The sequence below is a fragment of the Tachyglossus aculeatus genome (assembly GCF_015852505.1).
Source record: "Tachyglossus aculeatus isolate mTacAcu1 chromosome 12 unlocalized genomic scaffold, mTacAcu1.pri SUPER_6_unloc_4, whole genome shotgun sequence".
Lineage (NCBI taxonomy): Eukaryota > Metazoa > Chordata > Mammalia > Monotremata > Tachyglossidae > Tachyglossus > Tachyglossus aculeatus.
Genome location: NW_024044831.1, coordinates 5,888,805 through 5,909,226, shown reverse-complemented (window position 1 = coordinate 5,909,226; position 20,422 = coordinate 5,888,805). Strand labels below are relative to the sequence as shown.

Below are 20,422 nucleotides of genomic sequence, written 5' to 3'. Positions count from 1 at the left end.
ATCATTTTCCATTTTGCAGGAGCTGCTGTAATCAGGTTCCATGTGTTAGGAGCTCTCTGTGTTTGTGTGTGTATGTGGATGCACGCAACGTATTGGGTAGTAGAGGCCGTGGACATGTTCAGTCCGTGGGAAGGGTTGAATAGGAAGATAGAAAACGATCTTCCTTAGGACTGTAAGCTCGACGAGGACAGGGAATGTGTCTACCAACTCTGTTGGGGGTGGCGGAGGGGAGATAATCTGGATCTGGATCTTTCCTTATCCCTGCAGGATATGAAACTCAACGATCATTTAGAATTCAGTAACCATTCATTCATTCATTCAATCGTATTTATTGAGCGCTTACTGTGCGCAGAGCACTGTACTAAGCGCTTGGGAAGTACAAGTTCGCAACATATAGAGACGGTCCCTACCCAACGGTGGGCTGACAGTCTTGAAGTCTAGAAGAACTATCTCCTTTCCATGGAGAACCACTAGCAAATGTCCTGTCAGTTTCTTCACTTAACCCGTCCAATGGACTCTAACTTCGGCTCTTCCCTCATTCACCACAAAACGTCAATCCTGCCTCCCACAAATGCCCAACGTCTCCAGAGTGACGGGATTCCTCCTAATTGGTTTCCTTGAGGTCCGGGAGCTGCAGTTGGTCCACACCTCGCTGTTCCTCCTGGTCTACCTAGCGATCCTGACCTTGACGGGGAATCTCCTCAACGTCACCATCACCATCCACAAACAGCGCGTCCACATCCCCATGTATTTCGTCTTCAGGAACCTGTGCGTCATCGACCTCTGCTACATCTCCATCACCATCCCCAAATCAATCCACCACTCCATGACTGACAGTACATCCATTTCTTCATTTCCTTCCAGAGTGGTGTCACACAAGTCTTCTTGGTAGTTTTCTTTGCAACTACACAATAGGTTGTCCGCACGGTGATGTTCTATGACCGCTACGCCTTCATCTGCTTCTCCCTACCCTAGAAGGTCGTCATGAGCAGAGAGACCTGTGGGAAGATGGCGGCCTTCTCGAGGCTCAGTGGGGGCCTATTTGGAGTCTTGTTTTCAGCTTCGACCTTCTCCCTGTTCTTCTGTGGGTCCAACGTCGTTGAGCAGTTTTTCTGTGATGTCCCCTCGCTGCTGAAGATCACCTGCTCTGAAGACCACGTCGCCGTCGATGTGGAATAGCGTCTATCCGCTGGGATAGCGTTAGACTTCCTCTGTTTCCTTATCATCATCTTCACATAGGTGTGCATCTTCCGGGTCATGCTGAAGATGCTGGTCGCTGAGGGCTGGGCCAAAGCCTTCTCCACCTGCATGTCTCACCTTGGCGTCATCAATCTCTTTGTCATGACTGTATTTTCTTGAAGCCACACTCAGATTCCCCCTCTGTACTAGACCTGCTGGCATCCGTGTTCTACACGGTGGTGCCCCCATACCTTATCCCCCTCATTTACAGCCTGAGGAACAGGGATGTGAAGGTGCCATGGGGAAGATTGTAAAAGGGTCACTCACCAAGCCTCCTTTCTGGGACGAAATATCTCTTTCCTTGTGCAAAAAATCTCGCACCACCACTTATCCAAGGAATTGTCATTGGACATAGCCAAATACTTAGTTGTCCTATAGGGTTCATAGAAAGCACTAGACGCTGATGAATTGTCAAAATCTGGGAGGGAGGCAGCTAAGACTGAAGTATGACTGAAATTCCAGTTTGGTGGAGGCATCATGGCCTAAAGGAATGGGAATCATTCTAGACTTTAAGCTCATTGTGGGCAGGAAACGTGTCTAGCAACTCAGTTATATTGAACTTTTCCAAGTGCTTAGTACAGTGCTGGTCCCAGAGTAAGTGCTCAATGAATATGATTGATTGATTGTGACTTGACTTCTGATACCAGCTCTGCCGCTGGCCTGCTGTGTGACCTAGGGGCAGTGACTTAACATCCCAAGGATCTCCCTTCCTCTTAGATTCTGAGCCCCTGTAGGACAGGAATTCTGTCTGAAATGACTCAAGTTGAACAATTTAAGCACACAACCTCTCAATATATGCAATAATGATATCATTATTAGTAATAACATAGAAAACATAGTGATATGCTCTTTAGCAATACTCTGGGAGTGAGAATGAAAGTTGGATAATGGGAGGTGGTATGGGAGAAGGGAAGAAAGGATGACTGCAGCTCCATCTGTCTTGTCAAATCCATCCTCTCTCATCAATCCATACTTTCTTCCTTCCATCTATCCATCCATCCATCCATCCATCCATCCATCCATCCATCCAGAGCACGGGCTTGGGATTCAGAGGTCACGAATTCTGATCCCGGTTCCGCTAAATGTCTGTTGCATGACCTTTGTCAGGGTCGCTTAACTCCTCCGTGCCTCAGTTCCCTCATCCATCGAATGGGGATTGAGATGTGAGCCCAACGTGGGACATGGACTCTGTCCATCTGATTAGCTGGTAACAACTCCAGCATATAGTATAGTGACTGATATATAGTAAGTGCTTCACAAAGGCCATAAGAAAAAGTTACAGTGGGCTGATTGACTGACAGATTGAGTGTCTCAGGTTGTGAATTACATAAAGGTGAAACCATTCACAGTGGCTAAAGACTGTAGGTGAAAACAGGAACTGTTGTGAAACTGGGATTCAGAACCATGGGGGTAGGCACCATCGCTGCTGCAGGTATCGGGACTTGCCTCCCAGGTGCCTCACGAACCACGTGACCAGAGGGTGCTTGGCTTGTCCAAGCCACGAGTTCCCTCGGAAGAGCCCCGAGTCATCCTCGAGGGATCCGAATCTGAGCAGCTCCTCCATTATCTACAGGGATGGAACCACCTCTGGAGAGCTTCTCGGGTTCTGAGGGAGAGCGGAGAGGGATCGAGGGCGCCAGTCCGTTCCTGTCTGGCTGACCGAACCTAGGAGTCTGAGGGGAAAGGGGGGACCATCCCAGCCCAGCAGAGGTCAGCGACCCCCACGCCCACGCTGCACCGAGTGACCGGAGGTGCGTGGGATGGAGGGGAAGAGGCGGACGAAGATGAGGATGGAAGAGATGGAGCCAGTCTGGTGCCAAAATTAAGGTTTGGACCAGGGCCGCAGCCCCAAGCAGAGTAGGGGTGTTAGGAGGAGGGGAAATGTTTTCCCGTTCGGTAACCCCCAACTATCACACACTTCTCCTCCTTCATCCTCCAACCTCGCTACCAGTGTGACCAGCTTTGGACAGCCACCGGAACTAACAGCACTAAGATTTTTTCCCAAATGATGGGAGAAGACAAATAGTGGGAAAAGTTGGAATTCCTGTCCTCGTGGGCTTTCCAGCCTACTGGGCAAGGTTGACACAGTATAATTTACTATCAATCAATGTATCTTAAATCATAGTGACTGAGCACTTATTGTGTGCACTAAACCCTTAGAGAGTAATAATAATAATAGTAGTACTTGTGCGCACTAAACTCTTGGAGAGTAATAATAATAATAATAGTACTTGTTAGCTATTACTATGTCCCAAGATCTGTCCTAAGCGCTGGGGTAGATACATGTTAAGCAAGTTGGATACAGTCCTTTTTCCACACGGAGATCACAGTCTTAACCACCATTTTACAGATAAGGTACCTGAGGCTCAGAGATGTTAAATGTCACACAGAAGACATGAGGCAGAACCGGAATTAGAACCCAGGTACCCAGGTCATTCTGACTCCTTCTGATTCCCAGGCCTGTGCTCTATCCACTTTAGAACACCATAACAGACAATTTCCTTGCCCCTTCTAGAAGGAAAAAAAAGAATGGAAAAATTAATACGCAATTATTGCGTGCCATCTTACAGATGAGGAAAGTGAGGCCAACAGAAGTAAAGCGACTTGCCCAAGGTCCCACAGCAGCACAGGGACAGAGGCAGGATTAGAACCAAAGTACTCTGACTAAGCTAAGCTTGGGAGAGTGCAATAGAACAGACCTGGTAGAAGTGTATGCTCCTATAAGGAGCTCCCAGTCACGAAGAGAACTCCTGGGCCCATGCTTTTTCCATTAAATGAGGATGGACATGAGTTGATTCACGCTTGAGTTAGGTTAAGTGAGGTTAGAAGGCTGGGAAATCAATCGGTGCAGCTGGTTGGAGAAGGGAGCGGATTTTAGTAGTGCTCAGAATTCGGAAAGAACTGTGCTTTCCCCGATTTTAAGTCGGTAAGAGAGGGAATTCTGGGCTAGGATGGAATTGGGTTAGTCGTTCTTGAGTAACAACTAGAAAATTGTTTTAAGAGATGAGCAGAATAATTGAACGATGGAAAGGGGGTGAAGTGCATTCATAGGGCGGAGAGCCTTCAAGCCGATTGTGAGTTTTCGTTGCTTGTGAAAAGACACAATTTGTTATGAGGAGATGAGAGATGTAGGCTGAGCGATGCTTTAGACTAGAAGAATGAAGAGGTATGCTTGTGTTGGTGTGATTGCAAGTGTGAATGCAGAAATATGAGGAAATGGAATCTGTTTGTTGTATATGTGGGGTTTTTTGGTTTTCTTTATGGTAACCTTAAGATCTTATTATATGCCAGGTACTGTACTAAACACTGGGGTGCATAAATGCTAATCACGGTGGACACAGTCCATGCCCCACATGATGCTTTCAGTCATAATCCCCCATTTACAGATGATGTAACTGTGGCATAGAAAAGGTAAGTGACTGGCCCCAGTTTATACAGTGGGCAAGGGGCAGAGGCAGGAGTAGAATCCAGGTCCTTCTGTCTACCGGACTCATTCTTTCTGTACTAAATGTATAAATATATGTATAAAGGCACTTCTTGTTTGACTCTAAAACCACTGAAAAACTTTCACAACAGTTATGTTCATATCCTTATGTTCTCTGACTTCTCCTATCCGCTATTCATTTTAGGTTCTGTCTCCTCAACCAAAAATAATTTTCTTGATATTTACTAAGTGCTTATTACGTTCCAAGCGAAGTATTAAGAGCTGAGGGAAATTCAGGACAATCGGATAGAACACAGTTTGTGTCCTATGAGGGATTCACAGACTGAGTAGGAAGGAAAATAGGTATCAAATCTTCATTTTATTATTGAGGAAACTGAGGCATAGAGAAATTAAGTCTCTTTCCTATGGCTATGCAGCAGAGTATTAGTAGAATAAGGATTAGAACCCAGGTCCACTTACCCCTAGGCCTGTGGTCTTTCCAATAGCACCCTGTGTTCGAAGCTTGGTGCTTCCAATATAATGGAAGCTCCTTGGGGGCGTGATCATATGTACTAATAATCATTCATTTATTCATTCATTCAGTCGTATTTATTGAGCGCTTACTATGCGCTTGGAAAGTACAATTCGGCCACAGGTAGAGACAGTCCCTACCCAGTAACGGGCTCACAGTCTAGAAGGGGGAGACAGACAACAAAGCAAAACAAGTAGAAAGGTGTCAATATCATAACAATAGATAAATAGAATTATAGATATTTTATAGATACACTTGTTATATATTAGTATATATTCGAATTATAGATATAGTAATACCGTGTCCTCTTTAGGTACTTAATAAATAGAATTGATTGAATTAGTCTTATTGCTTCACCAATAACATCAATGTCTTTAAATTGAACTCTTCCCTCCCTCTTCCTGTGAAGGGAGTCGACATCGTTCCCCAGAAATGTTCAATGTCTCCATGGTGAACTGAAAGATCATTTTGAATTCAATAACTGTCTCCTTTCCCTAGAGTATCCCCAAGCAAGTCAAATATTTCACTAATCCTATCAATGAAGTCTAACTTTTGCTCTTCTCTCATCCACTGGAGAAAGTCAATGCTGCCTCCGAAAAATGCCCAACTTATCCACGGTGAGGGAATTCCTGCTGCTGGGTTTCTAGGAAGTCCCGGAGCTGCAGCTGTTCCACGCCGCGCTGTTCCTCCTGATCTACCTGACGGCCCTGGTGGAGAATCTCCCAATTGTCGCCATCACCGTCCTCTACCAGAGCCTCCCCGCCCCCATGTACGTCTTCCTCACGAATCTGTCCGTTCTTGACCTCTGCTTCATCTCCGTCACCCTCTCCAGGTCTATTATCGCCCTGACCAATCATAGATCCATGTCCCACCAGGGATTTATCACCCAGGTGTGCCTGGCGGTCGTTTCGGCCACTTTAGAGCTGATCGTCCTCACAGCGATGTCCTACAACCACTCCGTTGCCATCTACCGCCCTCTGTGCTATAAAGCTCATGACCAACTGCGGCAGTGTATTGACTTGACTATGGTCACACAGCAGACAATCCACCCACCCATCCATCCATCTATCCATCTTCCCACCCACCCTTCCATCCATCCATCTATCCATCTTCCCACCCACCCTTCCATCCATCCATCGATCCAGCAACCCATCCATACAACCATCCATCCATCTATTCATCGTCCCACCCATCCTTCCATACACCCATTGATCCAGCAACAGATCCATGCATTCATTTAACATCCATCCATCCATCAATGAATCAATGATATTTGTTGAATGACTCCTGGGTGTAAAGTACTGTGGTGAACATTTCAGATAGATCAAAATAAATTAAACACTATACCTACTTTCCAAGAGTTTAAAATCTAACGGGGGAGATAGACACAGAATTAATTAATGAGAGGACGAATAACAGAATGGAAAGAATGGTAAACATATGACAATGTGCTTAAAGAGTACATTTTATAAATGCCGCTATATACCAAACTATAATGGTGAGTTTGAGTGCAAAAATGGGGAAGTGGTCTAAGATGTTGATTAGTGGTTGGGAGAAGATGACTTAGGGAGAAGGAAAATGAATTATGTGAGGCACCCTGGAAGTTCTGGGCTGATGGAGGGGCTTTGAGGATGGGGAAAGTTGTGGTCTGATGGACTGGAAGAGGGGAGGAGGAAATGTGGGCTGATAGATTATTTCTCCATTTTCCATCACTAAGATATTTTGAAAGGAGACAGGGCCATTCAGAGGAGAGCGATCACCCTCTCCTCACCTCCTCACCCCAGTTTGGTACAGTGTCTTAGCTCTGCTATAGAAAAGGATGAACCATAGGTTACAACTTATTCCTCCTGAAACCAGGAATTTTCCCGTCGTATCCACCCAGCCAGTATCAGTGATTCCTTCCCATCAAGTTCTCAGAACCCCTCCTAAACTGATAATAATAATAACAATAATAATAATAGCATTTGTTAAGCGCTTACTATGTGTCAAGCACTGTTCTAAGCATTGGGGTAGATACCGCGTAATCAGGTTGTCCAACTTGATGTTCACTGTCTTAATCCCTATTTTCTAGATGAGGTAACTGAGTCCCGGAGAGGTTAAGTGGCTAGCCCAAGGTCAGACAGCAGACAGGTGGTGTAGCCGGGATTAGAACCCACGTCCTCTGACTCCCAAGCCCAGGCTCTTGCCACTAAGCCATGCTGCTTCTCAAGCTGCTTCTATGGGTTGATCCCCCAGGTCAGCCCGGGGGAGGGCTTTAGGATGACTTTAGAGTCATTTCTCGTTCTCTCTGGATTTGAAATCAGAAGACGTCAGAAAACACAACTGAGTAAGTGACCGATTGATTGTATGAGGTCAAGAACAAGATGAAACTCAGAGAAGCATCATGGCCTAGTCGATAGATCATGGAACTGGGAGTCAGAATGACCTGGGTACTAATCTCGGCTCTGCTAAGTTTCTGCTGAGGGACCTTGGGAAAGTCATTGCACTTCTCTGGCCCTCGGTTACCTCAACTGTAAAATGGCGATTGGGACTGTGATACTATGTGGGACAGTGACATGTCTGACCCAATTTGCTTGTATCCACTCCAGCGCTTAGTACACTGCCTGGCACATAATAAATGCTTCTCAGATACACAAATATTATTATTGTTATTAGTATTATTCTTAAGGATGTGGAGAGGGGCTTTTCACACAGGCCCAGACTGAAACAATTAAGCACCCTTAGACAGGGAAGCACACGGAAGCAGCAAGCCCAGTTGATAGAGCATGGACCTGGAAGTCAGAGGACCTGGGTTCTAATTCCGGCTCCACCATTTGTCTGCCATGTGACCTTGGGCAAGTCATTTTACTTCTTGCCTTAACTACCTCATCTGTAAAATGGGGATTAAGACTGGAAGTCCCATGCGGGACAGAGACTGTGTCCATTCTGACGAGCCTGTGTGTACTTCAGTGCTTAGAACAGTCCCTGGAAAATAGTAAACACTTACTACGTACCATTATGAAAAAATAATCAGTTAAGATCCCGTGGATTTAATAGAGTTTCAGGATGTAGTCTTGAAGATGGGAAGCCCTGTGGTCTGGTGGATATGAAGGGAGAGGGAATTCCATGTGGGGGACAAATGGTGAGGTAACGGTCTGAGTGGGGGGAGTTGGGAAGGAGGCACAGTGAGTTAGTGAGCTTGGGAGGAATGGAGAATGCATACAGGAATTCAGTAGGGGGAAAAATGCATATCAGTTGATGGATCACATTTATTGAGCGCATCCTATGTGCAGACCTTGGTACTAAGCGCTAGAGTACGATATATCAATATAACAGTGTTGGTAGCCTCGTTCCTGCCCATGGTGAGCTTACAGTCTAGAGGGGAATGTCTCAGGTGGAGTGCTGCAGATTTCAGATGGTCCTGAGCACTGGCATGGGATGAAACTCCAAACCTCAGAGCTTAACTAGAACGCTATTACTAATCACAGAAAGGGATTGATGATTAGTCTGTTGTTGATGATGTGATAGGAAGAAGTCCCAGAGTGGGAACCATGTGGAACTGGGCAGTTATTTCGACTGTGAGGGCTGGGAACACAGGGAACCCATGATCCTGCCTGCCGAAATTTCCAGACAGCCATCTCGGCGGAGCTCCGGGCCCGTCCTCCCACGGGAATACCCCAGGAAATAACCTGGCCATCATCTGAGGGGACGGCACAGCATTTCGGAGAGCCGAGAGAGGGAGAGCGGATCCTGACAGCTCTCACCCCTCGACCAGACCTAACTGTCACTGCCACCAGTGTTTAGGACCGACGAGATGGAGTGAGACTCTCTCAGCAGAGGTCGATGCTCCCTACCTAGGACAGACCCGGTGACTCCGGAGAAGAGCAGGAGAAAGATGAGGGAAATTTCAATAGGGAACTGGGATAACCAGAGTCAGAATAGAGTCACACTTTCTCTAAATCAGAACCAGCGTAACTCAGTGGAAAGAGCATGGGCCCGGCGGTAAAGAGGACTCGGATTCTAATCCCAGCTCTGTCACTAACTGCTGTGACATTGAGCAAGTCACTTCACGTCTTTGTGCCTTAGTTACCCCATCCGTAAAATTGGGATTAAGGCTGTGAGGCCCAGTGGGTCAGGGACTGTGTTCAACCCAATTTGCTTGTACGCCCCAAGTGCATATTACAGTGCCCGGCACGTAGTAAGCCCTTAACAAATACTATAAAAAATCCTGAAAAGAAGAGCTTGTTGATAGACTCAATTTTGCCATAATCCTCGTTTTTCCTGGAACGTGTATTGGCTAGGAAGCAATCTGAGAATTTGTAAAATTCCGTTCTATGCTACGAGCCTGTTTGGAAGCAGTATGCGGTGTTGTCGGAAGAAATGGCTTGTGCGTATAGTGTTTGAGAAAGCCTTCCTTAAACACGTAGTTTTGTGGTTACATAACCCCTTCGTTCTAGGTTTTTATAGCCCAAGTCAATCAATTGAACCTAGTAAGCACTTTCTGTGTGAAGATCACTGGACACAGTGATCGCCTTGTCGGCTTCTTTCTCCACCCCAATGTCGCTTTCGCACCATCACTCCTTCCGATTCCCTTTCCTTCCCTTCCTTTGAAGCCCATCCAGATTCTTGTAGCCGTCATCTATCGCCCCCCTGCCCCCACCTCACACTATTTGTTTTAACGATTTTGACCCCTTTCTCACCTCCCTTCTCTCCTTTTCCATGCCCACTCTGATCCTAGGAGACTTCAACATTCACATGGATGTCCTGGTGACTCCTCTGCCGCCCTCCTTCTATCTCTCCTTGATACTGCCAACCTCCTACTCCACCCCACCTGGCCCAATCACCAGCTTGGTCACACCCTCGACCTCATCATCTCCTACCGCTGCACTATCTCCACCCTCTCCAACTCTGAAATTCCTTTCTCTGATCGTAACTTTCTCACCTGCCTCCTCACTCACACTCCTTCCTCCTATAAATCTATATTACTACCCCACAGATAACTCCGCTCTCTCGACCCCATTCATCTGTATCAGCGCATCACACTCCACCTCGCCTCCGTATCCTCTCTACCCAAGCTTGGTGACCAGATTACTGCTCTTAACCCCACCCTTTCTACTCAACTCAATTCGCTCGCTCCCCTTTCCTTTCGCCGGTCTCGTACCACTAAACCCCAGCCTTGGATCATTCCCACTGTCCGCCTCCTTCACTCTTCTGCTCGAGCTGCTGAACACTCCTGGCGAAAGTCTAAACAGCAAGCCAACCTTGTTCACTTCCAGTTTATCCTTTCCTGCCTTAACTCTGCCCTCTCCTCTGCCAGACAAAACTATTTCTCCTCCCTAATTGAAACCCATGCCCATCATCCCGTCAGCTGTTCCGTACACATAACTCCTTTCTCAGGCCCCCTGTTCCTCCCTCTCCTCCATCCCTCACCCCCAACGATCTGGCCTCCTACTTCATTAGGAAAATTAACTCCATCGGGTCTGAGCTTCCCAAAGTCACCCCTCCGCCTTCTCCATCTTCTAAGCTCTCAACCCTCTCTGCTACTCTCCCATCCTTCCCAGCAGTATCTTCAGTTGAGATCTCCTCCTTCCTCCCAAGTGCTACTCCATCCCCCTGTGCTTCAGAAACCATTCCCTCTCATCTTTTGAAATCTCTCGCCCCTTCCCTTCTCTGCTCCTTAATTTCCATCTTCAACCGCTCACTCTCCACTGGTTCCTTCCCTTCTGCCTTCAAACATGCCCACGTCTCCCCATCCTAAACACCTCTCTCTTGACCCCACTGCCCCTTCTAGTTAACGTCCTATCTCCCTCTTACCCTTCCTTTACAAACTCCTAGAACGGGTCATCTACACTCACTGCTTCGAATTCCTCAATGCCAACTCTCTCCTTGACCACCTCCAATCTAGCTTCCATCTCCTACACTCCACCGAAACTGACCTCTCAAAGGTCACCAATGACCTCCTTCTTGCAAGGTCCAATGGCTTCTACTCTATCTTAATCCTCCTAGACCTCTCAGCTGCCTTCAGCACTGTGGATCACCCTCTTCTCCTCAACACGCAATCCAACCTTGGCTTCACAGATTCCGTCCTCTCCTGGTTCTCCTTATTTCTCTCCGGACGTTCATCCTCAGTCTCCTTTGCGGGCTCCTCCTCCCCATCCTATCCCCTTACTGTAGGGGTTACTCAAGGGACATTTCTCGGTCCCCTTCTGTTCTCTATCTACACTCACTCTTTTGGTGAACGCTCTCACGGCTTCAACTATCATCGCTATGCTGATGACACCCAAATCTACAACTCTGCCCTGCTCTCTCTCCATCCCTCCAGGCTCGAATCTCCTCCTGCCGTCAGGACATCTCCACCTGGATGTCTGCCCGGCATCTAAAATTTAATATGTCCAAGACTGAACTCGTTATCTTCCCTCCCAAACACTGGCCTTTCCCTGACTTTCCCGTCACTGTAGACGGCACAACCATTCTCCCCATCTCACAATCCCGCAACCTTGGTGTCATCCTCGGCACTGCTTCTTTGTTCACCGCACACATCCTATCCGTCACCGAAACCTGCCGGCCTCTCCTCCACAACATCGCCAAGATCCACCCTTTCATCAAAATCCAAACTGCTACCCTGCTGGTTCAATCTCTCATCCTATCCCGACTGGATTACTGCATCAGCCTTCTCTCCGATCTCCCATCCTCCTGTCTCTCCCCTCTTCAATGTATACTTCATTCTGCTGCCCGGATTATCTTTGTACAGAAACGCTGTGGACATGTTACTCCCCTCCTCAAACATCTCCAGTGACTGCCCATCAACCTACGAATCAAGCGAAAACTCCTCACTCTCGGCTTCATGGCTCTCCATCACCTCGCCCCCTCCTAAATCACCTCCCTTCTCTCCTTCAACAGCTTAGCCCGCACCCTCCGCTCCTCTGCCCCTAACCTCCTCACTGTGCCTGGTTCTCACCTCTCCCGTCGTCGAACCATGTCCTTCCCCTAGCCTGGAATGCCCTCCCTCCACACATCCGCCAAGCTAGTTCTTTCCCTCCCTTCAAAGCCCTTCTGAGAGCTCACCTCCTCCAGGAGGTCTTCCCATGCAGAGCCCCGCCTTTTTCCTCTCCTCCACCCCCCCGCCCTACCTCCTTCCTCTCCCCACATCACTTGTATATATTTGTACAGATTTATTTTACTATTACATATGCATTATTCTATTTATTTTGTTAATGATGTGCAAATAGCTTTAATTCGTTTTGTTCTGTCGATTTTGACTCCAGTCTACATGTTTTGTTTTGTTGTCTCTCTCCCCCTTCTGGACTGTAAGCCCATTCTTGGGTAGGGACCGTCTGTATATGTTGACTACTTGTATTTCCAAGCACTTTGTACAGCGCTCTGCACACAGTCAGAGCTCAATAAATGCGATTGAATGAATGAATGGACACAATCTCTGCTGATGTTTCAGAGTAAAATAGACATAATCAACGTGGAAAGTTTTCTGTTTTGTCCTGAATCAACACAGGATGCAGGACGATATGAGAAGGTGAGATTCCCCTTCTAAACTGCAAGTTGGTTGTGGGCAGGGAACGTGCCTACCAACTCTGTTGTAGTGGACGCTCCCACGTGCATAGTACAGTACTCTGTCCACAGTAAACTTTCAGTAAATACCATTGATTAATTAATGGATTGATTGAAGTTAATCCCCGAACAAAGGCATTATCTTGCCGTGAGAGGTCTTCACTGAATGCTTTTAATCCCTGTCTGAAACCAGGTCCAGTTCACCTGATGCCCAAGGGCATATTGCACAACATTCCCAACGTCTCCACGATGACGAAATTCATCTTGCAGGGCTTCTCGGAGGTACGGGAGCTGCAGCTAGTCCACGCTACGCTGTTCCTCCTTGTCTACCTGGCTGCCCTGACGGGGAATCTCCTCATCGTCGCCGCCACCGCCCTCTACCGACGCCTCCACACTCCCATGTGCTTCTTCCTTAGGCACCTCTGTGTCCTCGACCTCTGCCTCATCTCTGTCACCGTTCCCAAATATATCACCATATCCATGACCAATAACAGCTCTATCTCCTTCCTGGGCTGCATGGCTCAGCTCTTACTAGTGATCTTGTTTGCCACTTTGGAGTATTTTGCCCTCATGGTGATGTCCTACAACAGCTACGCCGCCATCTCTTGTCCCTGCACTACGACGTCATCATGGACAAGAGGCCTCTGAGAAGATGGCCGCCGCTTCCTGGCTCTCAGGGGGCCTGTTTGGTGTTCTTTCTCCAGCCTCGACCTTCTCCGTGTCCTTCTGCGGGTCCAACGTCCTCCACCAGTTCTTCTGTGATGTCCCCTCCCTGCTGAAGACCACCTGAGCCAAGGACCACATCACCATCGACGTGAGCGTGACTGTAGGCGTAGTGTTATCCATCGTCGGCTTCACCTCTATCGTCATCTTGTACATGCACATCTTCCGTGCTTTCCTTAGGATGCCGGCGGCCGAGGGCCGGGCTAAAGACTTTTCCACCTTCCTTCCTCACCTCGCCATTGTTATTATTGCCATTTTAACAGCTGTCACCGCTGATCTGAAGCCACCCCAAGATTCCTCTTCGATGCTGGACCTGCTGCCATCCGTATTCTACACAGTTGTACTAGCAGCGTGGCTCAGTGGAAAGAGCACGGGCTTTAGAGTCATACCTCATAGGTTCAAATCCCGGCTCTGCCAGTTGTCAGCTGTGTGACTTGGGCAAGTCACTTAACTTCTCTGGGCCTCGGTTAACTCATCTGTAAAATGGGGATTAAGACTGTGAGATCCCCGTGGGGCAACCTGATCACCTTGTAGCCTCCCCAGCGCTTCAAACAGTGCTCTGCACATAGTAAGCGCTTATTAAATGCCATCATTATTATTATTATTGCTTACTACCCTGAACCCCCCCCCCCCACCATCTACAGGGTGAGGAGCAGGGACCTGAAGGCCGCCCTGTGGAGAGTCCTAAAAGGGAGTATTTCACATCATTTTAATTGAAAAAAAAACTGTCTCCTTTTGTTGATATTGCCATCACTCACCTCACTAAGACACCCTACAAAGGGGTGTATATGAATAGTTATCTTTTCTGGCTGAAAGGAGGCTTTCTAAGAGTCCGGAGAGACGTCTTTTAAGATCAGTGTGTGATGAACAATCCCGCCTCAGAAGACATTGCTCTGGAGTCGATAAAAGCTAACAGGTTGGACCCAGGTTATATCCCACAAGGAGCTCAATCTTCATCCCCATTTCACAAAAGAGGGACCTGAAACCACAGAGAAGTGAAGTGACTTGCCCAAGGTCCCACAGTTGACAAGTGGCAGAGCCGGGATTATCACCCAGGTCCTTCTGATTTCCGGGCCTGAGCTCTATCCACTTGCCCACGCTGTTTCTCTTGGGTAAGTCATTTAACCTTCATAATTTTAAAAAAATATTTTTCCTTCCCTGACCATTGAAGCTCTGAAAAATCTATGTCTCACGTGATGTGGAAAAATTCCCTCCTTGTGTTGCATTCCTCAAGACGATGTCTTCTTCTGAATAAAGTTTGTCTATCCGACTTGCTACTTTTCCTTTCTGAGAGTGAACGTGTTATCAGTGTTGTTACTTGAGAAGTGAAGTAGTGTGATCTAGTGGAGAGATCATGGGCCTAGGAGTCATTCATTCATTAATTCATTCAACCGTTTTATTGAGTGCTTATTGTGTGCAGAGCACTGTCAGAGCGCCTGGGTAGGCTCTAAGCTCATCCAAACTGCCAAGGGTGTGCCACAGTGCCAAAGCGCAGCAGGAAGGTGCCTGGTAGCCACGGTTGGGCAGTGGATAATAATAATGATAGTGATAATATTTGTTAAGCTCATACTATGTGCCTGTCACTGTACTAAGCAATGGGTTAGATACAGGCCAATCAGGATGGAAGGGCGTGTGATGGTTTGGGTCAGTGCACGGGAAAACGCCCCCCTCCTGAAAGCCCACTACTTGGTCGGGGGACGCGGCACTGGTCTGAACCCCAACATAGGTCCCGAATGTGAGCATCTTCCCAGACTGCCTACGAGTCTTCCACCTGCCTCCTTGATCTTCCCTGTCCCTCCACCCACCTCCACCAAAGAAACTCTCATGGGGGCATCTTGGATCTGAGGGGCCCTGACTTCCATCTCCCCTTGGTCTTCTGGGTGGGGCAGGTCACGATGTCTCTAAACAGATGGCTACCGCACTTGGCAAACAAGATGTGCTCAATCAATTACAGTGATGGACTACTGGATGGATTAATGAATGGATAGATGGTTGGATAAGAGGAGATGGATCTGAGCATTTGGATGGGATCTGTATCCATCTTTTAATCCCTTTCCTCCAGTGGTCGTACCTACTCTAAGTGTGTGCCTTATTCTCCACCTCTTCAAAGCTTTACTGAAGGACATCTCCTCCTAGAGCCTTTCCCTGACTAAATCCTCTTTTCCTTTTCTTCCACTCCCTTCCGCGTCACCCTGACGTGCTCTCTTTATTCATCCCCCTCCCAGCCCCACATCACTTATGTCCATATCCGTAATTTATTTATTAATATTAATGCCTGTATCCCACTCCAGACTGTAAGCTCATTATGGACAGAGAATGGGTCTGTTATATTGCTATGTTTTAGTATCCCAAGTGCTCAGTACAATGCTCTGCACACTATAGGTACTCAATAAATAAGATTGACTGACTCTTAAATTAGTTTTATCATCATCATCATCATCATCATCCTCAGTCAAAAGTATGTATTGAGCACTTACTATGTGTAGAACACTCTAATAAAATCTTGGGAGAGTACAATACAACAAAATCATCCAGCACGTTTCCTGCCCAAAACACACTAGCAGTCTAGAAGAAGATCTAATAGAATACTTATCAGCATATTGGATAAAAACACCCAGACCTGGGACAGCTGGGAGACAGAAATGTCTTGGATATTAGATGGGATTCCACAGGTGAATGGCTATCCCTACTACCCCAATATTTTAGGAACAATCCAAGCAATGCAGAGAATCACCGTGGTCCTTCCATCCTGATTAATCCCAGCTCTGCCACTAGTCTGCTATGTGACTTTGGGCAAGTCCCTTCACTTCTCTGGCACTCAGGTACCTCATCTGTAAAATGGGGATTGAAATTGTGAGCCCCACGTGGGACAGGGCATTGTGTCCAACCTGATTTGCTTGTATCCTCCCCAGTGTTTAGTACAGTCCATAGCAGAAAGAAAGAGCGTAACAAATATAATAATCATTATTATTATTAATCCACCTGGAAGATACCCTAGAAAGCAATTGCAATATCCCTCTAAATATACTGTTGCAAGACTCTGCAGGAGATATCTGGATCTAACTCATGATGTATAAATTCATGCGGTCCTGATCATAATCATAATTAATGATCATAATCATAATTATCAGCATTATCATTGTATTCTCTGTAAACACTTTACATGCGAAGAGCTGTAACAAGTGCTGAGTAACAACAAAATGATAAGCTCAGACTAAATCCCTGACCGTAGGAGGCTCAGAATACAAGAGAAAGAGAAAGCATGTATCAAATCCTCATGCTACAGAAAGGACCGGAGAGGTTACGTTGGTCACCCAAGGTTGCACAGCTGGTCAGTGGCAGGGTTGTCAGCCTCCTTTCTGATCTCCCATCCTCCTGCCTCTCCCCATCTCAGTCTATACTTCATTCTGCTGCCCGGATTATCTTTCTAGAGAAACCCTCTGGGCATGTCACTCCCCTCCTCAAAAATCGCCAGTGGTTGATTACAGAACGTCGCATGAAGCAAAAACTCCTCACTATTGGCTTCAAAGCTCTCCATCCCCTTGCCCCCTCCTACCTCACCTCTCTTCTCTCCTTCTACAGCCCAGCCTCACATTCTATTCCTCTGCCACTAACCTCCTCACTGGGCCTCGTGCTCGCCAGTCCCGGAGTCTACCCCTTGCCCACATCCTACCTCTGGCCTGGAACGCCCTCCCTCCAAACATCCTTCCAACTAGCTCTCTTCTTCCCTTCAAAGCCCTACTGAGAGTTCATCTCCTCCAGGAGGCCTTCCCAGACTGAGCCTCCACTGTTCCTCTGCTCCTCCTCCACTCCCGATAGCCCCCACTCCCTCCCTCTGCCATACCCCCTTCACCTCCCCACAGCACTTGTGTATATTTGCACATATTTATTTTTCTATTTTATTAATGATGTGTATATATCTATAATTCTATTAATTTATTTTGATGGTATTGACGCCTGCCTACTTGTAGGGCTTCGTTGTCTGTCTTCCCCCTTCTAGACTGTGAGCCCGTCGTTGGGTAGGGATCATCTCTATCTGTTGCCTAATTGCACTTTCCAAACGCTTAGTCCAGTTCTGTGCACATAGCAGGTGCTCAATAAATACGATTGAATGAATGAACTCAAGTGTCATGGCTTCCAGTGACATAATCAATCCCCTCTAGACTGTAAGCTCCTTGTGGGCAGGAAAGGTGCCTACCAAATCTTTCCTTTATCTTCCCCTTCCCTTCCAATCCCTGTCCACCCCTTAATTTTCCCATCAGTGTAGATGACCCACCATTCTTCCTGATTCAAAAGCCCATACCCTTGGCATTATCCTCGACTCCTCTCTCTCATTCAACCCACAAATTCAATTCATCACTAAATCCTGTCGGTTCCACCTTCACAACATCGCCAAAATCTGCCCGTTCCTCTCCATCGAACTTGCTACCACGTTAAACCAATCCCTTATTCTATCCCACTTGATTAATTTTTCAGCCTCCTTGCTAACCTCCCAGGCCTCCTGTCTCTCCCCACTCCGATACATTCTTCAGTCTGCTTCCCAGATAATTTTTCTATAGAAATGTTCAGTCCATGTTTTCCCACTCCTCGAGAACCTCCTGCTGATACCCACGCTCTTCCACATCAAATGGAAACTCGTCACCACGGGCATTAAAGCACTCAATAACTTGCCCCATCCTACCTCACCTCTCTCCTCTCCTAATACAGTGCAGACAGCACGCTTTGTTCCGGTAGTAAATATGATTGATTGACTGATGTATTGAATATCAGCCCAAGGAAACTAATATTTCGACCTACAGAGGAGTCTTGGGAAATCTCCTTTTAATAATTGTCAACCGAGCAGCCTTCAAGGCCTGGTTCCTCAGGCTGTAGATGTGGGGATTCAGGGCCGAGGTCATGACGGCGTGGAACACGTACTTCAGCAGGTCGAATACCGAGGAAGAGTGTGAGGGAGGCTTGAGTTAACCAAACACGCCTGAGAAGAGGAAGACAGTGACGATTACGAGGTGGGGCTGGCAGGTGGAGAAGTCGTTGAACCGGCCCTTGGAAGCCGGCATCTTCAGAACAGCCCAGAAGATGCGCACGTACGAGACAACAATGGAAATGGAGCCTATGGCATCTATGGTTAGATCAAAGGTAACGGTCACATCGATGGATGAGTGGTCCTCAGAGCAGGTGATCTTCAGCAGGGAGGGGAGGTCCCAGAAGAAATGCTGGACAACGTGGAACCTGCAGAAGGACAAGAAGAAGGTCAAAATTGAACGCAAGATCCCGAACAGCCCTCCGCTGAGCCAGGAGTCGACTGCCATCTTCCCACAAGCCCCTGGGCTCATGGGGACCTCGTAGCGCATGGGGATGCAGATGGCGGCATAGCTGTCGAAGGACATAGCCGTAAGGATGAAAAACTCCTAGGTAGGAAACAGGACCGCCAGGAAGAGCAGAGTGCAACTGCTCAAGAAGGAGATGGAGCTGTTATTAGTCAAGGAGATGATGATGGAATTGGGGTGGTGACGGAGCTGAGGCAGAGGTCAAAGAGGGACAGGTGCCTGAGGAAGAAGTACATGACCGTGTGGAGGCGCCGGTCGAGGGCGGTGACGGAAACTTTGAGGAGATTCCCCGTCAGGGTCGCCAGGTAGACCAGGAGGACCAGCTGCAGCTCCCGAACCTCCGAGAATACCAGCAGGAGGAATTCCCTCACCTTGGGGATGTTGGACACTTCTGGGGTATGATGTCGACTCCCTGCACAGGGAGAGAGAAGACTTCAATTTACAGGCCTTGAAGTCTTCGGTAAGGGAATCAAAATTAACTCCCATAGGAGTAAATCAATCAGTTGCACGTACTGAGCACCTAGAGTTCAATAGAATTAGTACAAATGATTTGGCGCTTAGAACCAGTCTCGCCTACAGGAGGGAAAATCAAGCAAAGGCCTACCCATTCCATTTCTAGCTTGGCCAGTGACTAGTGAATGGAAGGCAATCTGCTACAAGTCAAAACCTACCTGTTCTGGGCAGCAACGTCATGGGAGGGGGTCGCTGGTGGAGACTCAAGTTTACTGCGTGGAAGAAGGCAATGGTAAACCACTGCCATATGTTAACCAAGAAGGCTTTATGGATAAACTACTTTATGGATAAACTAGTAGTCATTCTGCTTTATGTATCCATAGAGTGTTTTGGTAAACATAAAGAAGTGGTTACCATTGCCTCGTTCCGCGCAGTGAAAACCTGAGTCTCTGTCGTTGTCTTTGATCCACATTTTGATCATTTGTTCATCTGCCTTTGACTCTTTCCCATACTCTGCTGCTGTCCAGCACAGGTAGGAATTAACTTTGTCTGACGCTTCCGCTTAGACATTTTCGTTATGGATAACCCGAGCGAACGTATCCCTCAATGGCATAGCTCTAAACATCATTGGTGTATGCAAAATCTCTTGCCACGGTAACGCATTGATTCGTAGGAGAACTTCCGATCAGAAGAACTGATGGTGGTACCGGTTTTTTTTTCCCAGAATGAGTTACACTCTCTCATCCCTGACAATCACTGTCCCACTGAAAACGTTTTTGACATACAGGAACCACTGACAGCTGAAGTGACCCTAGCATCGTGCTGATGCTCTGTTGTGGCATCCGAGCCTGGTGGATGGTTGCCATGGTAGCCAGGGTGGGGATGCTGGAGAGATGAGAGCTGTGTCGGTGATGGGGCCACTGGTGGATAGAGCACGGGCCTGGGAGTCAGAAGGATGTGGTTCTAATCCCAGTTCCCTCACAAGTCTGTTGTGTGTGACCTTGAGCAAGTCACGTCACGTCCTTGTGACTTGGTTACCTCATCTGTAAAATGGGGATAAAAGTGTGAGCCCCAGGATGGACAGGGACTGTGTCCACCCTGATTAACTTGTATCTAACCTAGTGCTTAGAACACTGCTTGGCACACAGTCAGCACTTAAAATGTACCAAAGTTATTTATGTT

The 20,422-nt window shown here is 47.4% G+C and overlaps 1 protein-coding gene across 1 annotated transcript; it reads left to right on the top strand.

Moving 5' to 3' along the window:
* Positions 1-1,257: 1,257 nt before the first annotated feature.
* Positions 1,258-13,385, top strand: LOC119921686 (olfactory receptor 14I1-like). Its single transcript, XM_038741764.1, has 4 exons — positions 1,258-1,347; positions 5,843-6,206; positions 12,931-13,033; positions 13,154-13,385. The coding sequence occupies exons 1-4, from the start codon at positions 1,258-1,260 to the stop codon at positions 13,383-13,385; spliced, it is 789 nt and encodes a 262-aa protein (XP_038597692.1).
* The last annotated feature ends 7,037 nt before the right edge of the window (positions 13,386-20,422 follow it).

What these genes read in the sequence shown, in the direction of transcription:
- LOC119921686 (XM_038741764.1), top strand. Translation starts at nt 1,258, where the DNA reads ATGCTGAAGATGCTGGTCGCTGAGGGCTGGGCCAAAGCCTTCTCCACC. An exon ending in TCAATCTCTTTGTCATGACT is followed by an intron (nt 1,348 to 5,842) that starts GTATTTTCTTGA and finishes CTGGGTTTCTAG; the next exon opens with GAAGTCCCGGAGCTGCAGCT. An exon ending in TCATGACCAACTGCGGCAGT is followed by an intron (nt 6,207 to 12,930) that starts GTATTGACTTGA and finishes GTCTGAAACCAG; the next exon opens with GTCCAGTTCACCTGATGCCC.